Source organism: Dipodomys merriami, unplaced genomic scaffold, assembly GCF_024711535.1.
Source record: "Dipodomys merriami isolate MVZ:Mamm:240054 unplaced genomic scaffold, mDipMer1.0.p SCAF_56, whole genome shotgun sequence".
In the NCBI taxonomy this organism is placed as follows: domain Eukaryota; kingdom Metazoa; phylum Chordata; class Mammalia; order Rodentia; family Heteromyidae; genus Dipodomys; species Dipodomys merriami.
Window position 1 is genome coordinate 4,166,555 of NW_027206135.1, and position 9,515 is coordinate 4,176,069.

At 41.9% G+C, this 9,515-nt stretch overlaps 1 protein-coding gene across 3 annotated transcripts in view; it reads right to left on the reverse strand.

The window, feature by feature from the left end:
- Positions 1–9,375, reverse strand: part of Trim13 (tripartite motif containing 13) — a 39,548-nt gene extending 30,173 nt beyond the window's left edge. For 2 of the 3 annotated variants that reach the window (XM_070000156.1, XM_070000157.1), the window contains exons 1-2: positions 6,948–6,986; positions 1,957–2,049 (exon numbers count right to left, since the gene is read on the reverse strand). In XM_070000156.1, the coding sequence (XP_069856257.1) occupies positions 1,957–1,977 (21 nt within the window). In that variant the 5' untranslated portion in view covers positions 1,978–2,049; positions 6,948–6,986. Of the gene's footprint in view, positions 1–1,956; positions 2,050–6,947; positions 6,987–9,277 lie in introns of those variants that run through there. The other variant, XM_070000155.1, reaches the window with a different exon arrangement.
- Between the last annotated feature and the right edge of the window lie 140 nt (positions 9,376–9,515).

Sequence of the window (9,515 nt, forward strand, 5' to 3'; positions counted from 1 at the left end):
CAGAAGGTAAAGATCAGGACAGTTCAAGGCTAGTTTGGGAAAAAAGTTCATGAGATACATCCCTCCATCTCAACCAATAGAAAACTGAAAACAGTGGTTCTCATTTGTCATCCCAGCTATATGGTAAACATTAATAGAAGAATTGTGGTCTAGGCCAGCTCAGGAAAAAAAGATAGAACCTATCAGAAAAATAATAAAAGCAAAAATAATTAAATTTAGAAAATTTTGTTGAAACCCCTTTGCACAACTGCTTATTTAAAGGAAAAAGGCTAGAGCTATGGTTCAAGTGGTACAAGGCCCTACTTTAAGCCCCAGTATTTCTAAAACATAAAATAAACTATAGCCCAGTATGGTGGGCTTGTAGCCATAACTACTAAGAAAACAGGGACTGAGGTTTGAGGCCAGCTAAACCAAAAAAAAAAAAAAAAAGTTGGACTTAGACGTAGTTCAGTGGGTCCTAGGTTCAATCCCCAGTACCAAAAAAGAAAAGACAAAAAAATTTTTTTTTTACAAGATCCAAAAAAAAAAATAGCTGGGCTCAGTAGTATACACCTGTCATCCTAGCAAAATGGGAAGCACAAATAGAAAGATCAAGGTCTAGTCCTCCCATACCACCACCACCAAACACATAAATACAAGACCCTATTAGAAGAGTAATAAAAGCAAAAGGCTGAGGGTGTGGCTTACGTGGTAGAGAGCCTGTCTAACAAGCACAAGGCTTTTTTTTTTTGGGGGGGGGTCCAGTTGTGGGGCCTGAACTCTGGGCCTAGGCGCTGTCCCTCAGCTCTTCAGCTCAAGGCTAGCGCTCTAACACTTGAGCCACAGTGCCACTTCCGGCTTTTCTCTTTTTGCTTATGTGGTGCTGAAGAATCGAACCCAGGGCCTCATGCATGCAAGGCAAGCACTCTACCACTGAGCCACCTTCCCAACCCCAAGCACAAGGTCTTGAGTTCAAACTTAAGTATCATGAAAACAGAAAATTATGGACAGTAGACATCTCTCTAGATAATTCAGCATGTATGTCATTAATGAGAGCCAAATATTTGTTGAAACGCTTCCATAAGTAAAATTTATATACACTAGAATATAAAAATCTGAAGTGTAAATTTCCAAGTTGAAATAAAGCCTACAGCTATTTATCACAAATCCCTCTCAAGATACATAGAACAGAGCAGAAACTTTCTATAACCCAGTACCTGACATATGCTCTGCTGTGAGCCAGACCCCTCAACTGATTCCTCATAATTTTTGTTATTGGGGCGGGGGGGATTGACAAGGCCTGGACATGGTCCCTAGACTTCTTTTGTTCAAGGCTAGTGCTTTCCACTTGAGCCACAGCTGCACTTCTGGCTTTTTTAGTAGTTTATTGGAGATAAGAGTCTCACAGATTTTTCGGCCCCAGATGACTCTGAATCATGATCCTCAGATCTCAGCTTCCTCAGTAGTTAGGATTATAGGTGTGAGCAACCGATGGCCAGCTTCTTAATTGTCTGTATGTCTTTTTATGAGAGAGGAGGATAAGTATTAAAATATCAATGTGCATGTATTACAGCTGGGGAAATCTCATGGGTAGTATTTTAGTGGGGACAAATAGAACTGCATGTGCATAATCTTAAGAATTAACCCCGAGTAATTAGATTCAAGAGAATTTGATTATTTGCCAGTCTCAAATGTTAAATACTCTCAAAGTATGAACACAGAGTTTTCACAACCGTCTTCTTTCACAGACACCCTTCTATTGACCAACACAGATAGATAAGTATTCATTTATATCATGTTCTGTCCTACTGCTCCAACTACAAGGTCTGACTACTAGAATCTGGTAACTTTCTGCAATGTGTCTAGGGACCTGGGAAATTACAGTCTTAAAATCAAGAAGCCTTTCCCTCTTAAAGTTTTACCTTAGAAACATTCAAAATGCTTTCTATCTGAAGATAATAAAATCAAATTACTTACATTACTAGACTTGGTCTTCATTTAACTAGCAGTTTGATGTACAATATTTCAGGTGCAGTATTTCTGGCTTGGAACATAGAACTTTAGGCACATCTGTACAGAATGTAGACATTGTGATATCATTAAAATGCCTTTTCAATATTTTTATTATGGAAAATTCTAAGCATCACACACACACACAAAATAGAATAACAATAAATCCTCATGTGCCTTCCACCCAGTCCCAGCAATGATCTTAGTAAAAATGCACTTAAGATTCAACCATGTTAGATAAATTAATTTTTTATATTTTATCGCCGATTAGTGTTTATGTGGAATATTATAGTTGGTTTTATCCATTAACAAATACTGGATTGCTTATTTGGGGGGCAATTATATAGAATATACTTTCATCAACATGTTTTGTGTGAATTTCAGTTTTCACTTCATGTGACTAAATACCTACTACAAGCCAGTACACATCAGTGCAATCATGCTCAATTCTTTGCAGGTCTACTTGCCTGCACTGAAGCTCTCTTAGCCATAATATATCCCTGGCTTATTCTCACTGTTGGATTTCAAAATTATTTCATGTTGTTGTTGTTTTTAAGCAGTTTTCAAGTTCTATAGAGTTGTTTGTTTTTAGAGTGCTGGGGATCAAGCCCAGGGTCTTGTTCATGGCAACAATGAGCTATATCCCACCCCAGCCCCAGTACAGTTTGTTAGAAAATCTCACCAACAATATTAGGTTTCACACATCCCCTGTAATTCAAGCTGTAGGGTCTGCAAAGTGTAGTGGTCAAATGCAGTTCCCCATAACAGACTGAACACAAAAATCAAGTTTCTGACCAACCCGAAACTTAGAATACCCATCTGCATAAACATTATTGAGAAAACACGTGAAACAATAGTGCTTAGAGGAAAAAAAACTTTTGAAAAACTATATTTTTTACAATTCCCCAAATAAAACTATAGATATTCAGTAACATTGTACATAGTATCTATCTTAAATTAGTAATGTTGGATGCAATTTACCTAATAATCCATGTGCCCTTCCTATTTGCCAAAAACATTTAAAATTTTTTCTACAATTTCAGTATGTATTAATACATATATTATATATACACCCCTTGACCTCTGTCTAGTCTATTCTACAAATGTCAAAAAATTACTTCTGTTCATTTGGAGTATTAGGTCTTGAACTTCAGGCCTCAAAAGCTGTCCATCACTGAGCTTATTTGCTTTAAAGACCCTAATGGGGTCTTGTGCTTTTGTCTGGGGCTGGCCTCAGACTCCCAAATTAGCTGGATTACAGGCATGCCACCACATCCAAGACAAGCTCTCAAATGATTCACCCCCAGCCCCAGGCCAGCCTTAACTGTGATACCCATCTCTACCTCCTGAATAGCTGGGATTTTATAGGCTATACCAGCATGCCTCACCTAAAAAGATTTTCTTTTGAGGCAGTGTCTCTCTATGAATTTGATCTTCCTGAATCAGCCTCCCAAGTGCTGAAATAGCATATAGCATGTAGCATATAGCATGTGCAAATGCATTCTGATTTTATAATCCAGACTTGGTGATTTCTTGCTCACTGATCCTACTGCAGTCCAAACATACATAATCACTTGAATGTTTGAGATGCCTTGGGAATTTTTTATTTGAACTATTTGGCACAGCTAAGTGTTTTGCCAACCTTCCTCCCAAAATACCAGGCTATATAATCTTATCTTTTGCTAAGAAAACTTTTTGCAAAACACTTCTCATGAGAAGTATAGGCAAGTCACAGTTCCAAGTACTCTCTTTACTAATAGACAAAGAATAGAGATCCAAGTTTACCTATCCTCATTTTCCTTTATTTCTTCTGAGAATCCAAACTTTACTTTTGCATCAACCTTTGCTTTGCTTTCATTTCGTACCCTCAATACCCCCTTTTCTTAATTATTGTCACAATAAAACTTAGAAGCTAAATTGGTGAGAATCTACATTGTATTTTAATACAATAGATAATTGAGTTTTTGAGGAGGAAAATTTAATATTGGCCAGGTATCACAGAACTCCCCTCAGTTTATGGCATCTTCCACTGAAAAGAAGAAAAGTTGAAAGTCTGGGGTAATTTACTTTTTTTTTTTTTTTTTGGTCATGGGGCTTGAACTCTGGGCCTGGGTGCTCTCCCTCAGCTCAAGGCGGGCCCTCTACCACTGGAGCCACAGCACCACTTTCAGATTTCTGGTGGTTAATTGGATATAAGACTCTTGTGGACTTTCCTGCCTGGGCTAGCTTTGAACCGAGATTCTCAGATCTCAGCCTCCTGGGTAGCTAGGATTGCAGGCATGAGCCACTGGTGCCCAGGTTACCTATCCTTTTCATTCCCTGGGACTTTATTTACAGGGTATTTGCCATTGGTTTCTTTTCCTTTTTTATTTTTTTTTTCCTGATCCTCGGGCTTGAACTCAGGGCCTGGGTGCTGTCCCTGAGCGCCTTTGCTCAAGGTTAATACTCTACCATTTTGAGCCACAGCACCACTTCTAGTTTTCTGGTGGTTAATTGGATATAGGAGTCTCACAGACTTTTTTGCCTTGGCTGGCTCTGAACTGTGATCATCAGATCTCAGCCTCCTAAGTACCTAGGATTATAGGTCTGAACCATTTGCACCCAGCTTCTTTTTTCTTCACTATTAAAAAATGTTTTAGGAGCATGTGTGGTGGCATACATCTGTAATCCTAGCTACTCAGGAGGCAGAGATTAGGAAGATCAAAGTCTAATCAAGAAAAAGGTTATCCAGACCCTCATCTCAATCAATAAACTGGACATGATCACACTCATGTCTGTAATTCAAACTACTCAGGAGGCAATAGTTGGAGGATTTCAGTCTAAAACCAACCCTGGGCAAAAATGCAAGATTTTATCCAAATTAAAAAAACAAAACAAAAACAAAAACAAAAAGGCCAGGAATGTGGCTCAAATGGTAGACTGCCTGCCTAGTAACCACAAGGCCCTGAGTTCAATCCCCCGTACCAAAGAAAAAAGTCTTGCTTTTTCCTCTTTTGTTCTTTTTTTTTTTTTTGGAGGGGGGGGGTCGGTGTGAGGCATGAACTCTGTTGAACTCTGGACTTGGGCGCTGTCCCCATGCTCTTTAGCTCAAGGCAAGCGCTCTACCACTTGAGCCACAGCACCACTGCGGTTTTCTAGTAGTTTTTATTGGAGATAAGTCTCTCGGACTTTCCTACCCTGGCTGGCTTTAAACTGCGATCCTCAGATCTCAGCCTCCAGAGTAGCTAGGATTACAGGCGTGAGCCACCCAGCACCCAGCTTCCTCTTTTGTTCTTATTCTTCAGTACCTTTTAAATATCTTTACTTCATTCATTCTTCTCTTTTCTTCTTAATGTCAAATGTCTAGTACTTTGCAAGTCTCCAACTTGGCTTATCTGGCTTAGCACTGAAAAGTATCAGATAACCTTGCCTTTAGTTAGACTCCCTGCAAAGGACTGATGAAAAATGTTTAAAGGTGCTGATAATAGAGTCCAAGCCTATTGATGGCAGTTTGTTACATTACCAAGTACTCGTGAGTTTTCTTATGTTGGCTTGTTGAATGTAAAAAAATAACATAATTCAGTAGACTCAGATTAAATGAGTACAATTAACTGCAGGTAAATTTAAATGTTAATGAAGCCAAGTAACAGAAGAAAACAAAAATTAGGAATATATTCACATTTGTAGCAGCCTAAGAAATGCAGTTTACATAGTGGTTAAATGCATAGATTCAAAGGCTAGAATGCCGGGGTTTGAATGGAGCTACATCTCTCCTTGAATATGACACTGGGTATCTTTTTTGTCTTTCTTCTCTTCAGTTTCCTCATCTATAAAGTGAAAGACAGTTTTTTCCACACAAGGCTGCTTACAAGGATTAAATTAATTTATAAAAAAACCACATAGGGTCGGGCGCTGGTGGCTCACGCCTGTAATCCTAGCTACTCAGGAGGCTGAGAGCAGAGGATCATGGTTCAAAGCCAGCTCAGGCAGGAAAGTCCATGAGACTCTGATCTCCAATAAACCACTGGAAAACCGGAAGTGGCTCTGTGGCTCAAGGGTAGAGGGCTCACCTTGAGCTGAAGAGCTCAGGGACAGTGCCCAAGCCCATAGTTCAAGCTCCACAACCAACCAAAAAAAAAAAAACCCCCGCATAGAATCAGCTGCAGCTACTTGGGAAATATAAATAGGAAGATCACAGTCCAAGCCCACTCTAACCAAAAAAAAAAAAAAAAAAAAAAACCTAAAAAATAATGAAAGCAAAAAGGGTTGGAAGTGTGACTCAAAAGGTAGAAGCATCTTGAATTCAAAATAACATTGAAAAAAAAGAGAAAACACTGAGATCAATTCCTGATGACAACAGTAAACGTGTCAGTTGCTATTACTCCAAATTATAAAAATGAATAGTCAAGGCTCCAGAAACATGTTAGCTTTTAGAAGCATGAGGATTTCAAAATAATGTTTATTTTGATTTTTAAAATTATCTAAAATGTGGTTTGGATCACTCCAATCACTCTTTTGGCTTAAAAACTGATTAATGACTGTTTAAGAAAGAAACCATTTTGTGCAACCCAGTACAACGTGTGAAATTTACTAACAGGAGATGTTGACTGCCATACAAACCATTAAAGAAAATCTGAGCATGATATTAAATGCAACTCTGAAACACATGCTTTACATTACTGTCTTACTACTTCTTGAATTCCTGGCATAGGTCATTGAAACACACAGACTCCTCCCTCCAGTAGTCATTCTTGGTTATTGCTTTTGACTTAGATAAATGACTTTCTGACTAACTATTGAGAAACAGTTTTTAGGCTTTGTGATTGTTATTCAAAGTGATAGCTGTGGAACACTGTCAAAATATCTTTAAAATTATGCTTTTCAAAAAGAATGGATCACTCCTTTGAAAATAATAATGGCAGGCTGACAGGATCCTAGATATTAGAAAGGAAGTCTGTGAGCTCAGGGGTGACATTCACCTGCCAAGACAGAGAAGTCTGTTCCAGGAGCAAACTGGTTTTGCTTGATTCGTTCTGCTGAGTAGTCTTGAGTTTCCACAGTAGGAGCAAAGGGTATGGGGCAGTGTCCCAGAAAATTGCTTTTCCAGTCAGGGAAGAGATGTCATTTCCACCTCTCTACATTCATAGCCAGTTTATAGATAACTTTTTACAGGTGGCTTTTTTGGATATTCAGGCTTGAAATCAGGGCCTTGTGCTCTTCCCTGGCTTTTTACTCATGGCTGGTGCTCTAGCATTTTAGCCACACCCTCAATCGCAGCTTTATTAGGAAGTAAGAGTCTCCAGGATTTGTCTGTTCAGAGTGGCTCAAAAACTTGAATCTTAGATGTTAGCTTCCTGAGTAAATAGGAGTAACATGAGCCACCGGTACTGGCCTATGTTCTACTTTTAATAATAGTTCTGAACAAATTTTTTTACCTTACAACTAATTTTATTTTATTGTCTGTACATGAGTTATGGCACCTTTATTCAAAGAGATAAAAGAAACAAACAAAAATGAAGTACAAACTGACAGGATGTTTCAGAGAATTAGAACTACAGAATTTGAGAGGCAGCATGATCTGTGGAGTAAAAACAGGCTTACATTTTGACTATTAGGTTTGTAGCCCTCTCTTGTACATTTCTTTAGTTACCAGCCACTTAATACCTATTTCCTCAACCTTAAAGTGGGGAACATTATTAACCCTGAAATCTTGCAATAATTCAGTTAGATAATATATATGGAAAGAGGGCTCATCTTCTACTAGGGAGACAAAAAAAAAAAAAGATGCTCCAACATTCTATGCAATACTCCTTTGACCCTGGAAAAGAACCAGAACACTAAGTTTCCATAATATGATTAAGTAAAAGAAATATGATTAAGTAAAATAACATTTCAGGTTTAAAATGAATACCAAGAGAATACTTCAGGGGCTGGGGGTTTAGCCCAGCGGAAGGGCGCCCGCCTGGCGTGCCCAAGGCCCTGGGTTCGGTTCTCAGCCCTAGTTTAAAAAAAAAAAAAAAAAAAAGAGAATACTTCATAGGCAGTTGGGGACCAGCAATAACTTATCCTCAATCTGTTTAAATAATTACCTTGGCTATCAATTCTATGGTAATTAAAATCACAAAATACAAAATTTGCAGATCTTCCTATTATTGAATAACATCTGTATAGACAGAGAAAAAGGGGTGGGCACGGAAAATCTTTCCTCAATCTTTCCCAAATTGTCCATAAAGGGATTTTTATACTCATGTGACTAGATAAAAGGTATGTATGGGGAATAACTGCTTGAGGTAGTGTGGATTTAGGTCCAGTTTCTCGACTTGACCCCCAGGAAAGAAGCCTTTAGGATGGAAATCTGACTTAGGAGGAGAGACTGAAGCCAGTTCTGGATACCAAGTGTTATCTGAAGAGGTAAAAGTTACCTCGGATGCATGGCCTAAGGGGGTGGGGGGACCATTAACATGTGATTTTTTTTGGGGGGGGTCCAGTCGTGGGGCCTGAACTCTGGGCCTGGGCGCTGTCCCTCAGCTCTTCAGCTCAAGGCTAGCACTCTACCACTTGAGCCACAGCGCCACTTCCGGCTTTTTTCTTTTTGCTTATGTGGTGCTGAGGAATCGAACCCAGGGCCTCAGGCATGCAAGGCCAGCGCTCTACCACGGAGCCACCTTCCCAGCCCCAGCCATGTACAGTCTGTACGTGGAAGCGGGAAGGAGCTTCCTTGGAGGCCCCACAGCCTGGCCCCGGCCGCGGGGGGTTCCTTCCACACTCCGGGCACCGACGGGACAGCAGATGGCTTCCTCAGCAGCGGCCCCGCCCCCTCCTCTCCCAAAGTGGTTTCCAGCGCGCCCGGGGCGACTCGGCACCCAGGACCCGGGAACGGGCACCTCTGCCCCCGCGTCGCCGGGTGGCGCGCGGCGCCGTCCCGCAGGCCTCGGCGCGGGGCCGCCCATTCCGAAGCCCAGCCCGGGAGCCTCGGGGAGGGAACGGCTGCTCGGCTCCGGGGGGGGGACCCCGGCGGGGAGGGGGGTGTGCTTAGCTCCCCGCCCCCCAGATCGATCCGTTTCTGTCAATCTGCCCAAATAAAAAGAAGTGATGGCGGAACAGGAAAGCCGTTTTTCACACACAGCATCCAGCTGGGGGTGGTGGCACCCGCCCGCGTGGAGGCTGAGGCGGGAGGATGGCTTCCGTCCAGGAGCGCACCAAGCCCGGCCAATTAGGTGAGACTTTTAGTCTCTAAAAGAAAAAACAAACCAACAAAACCAGCACCTGAGAACCCCAACGGGAAGGACCGACCGACCACCTCACTCACCTGTCCGCGTGGGGGGCGGGCACGAGGCCATCCCAAGGGGTGCAGAGTGCGCAGGCGCACGCCGTTTCCCGCCCGCCCACCACGCCTCCTCCGCGCCGTCACGCCGCTGGTCCCGCCCACCTCCCTGAGCGGCCGCGCCCTCCGATCCACAGCTTCTCCCAGGCCCGACGTGCCTGGGCCTGCGTAGCGCCTCCCAGCCCCGGGCGTCGCTGTTCCGGTGGGCGCGGGCGCTCGGGAG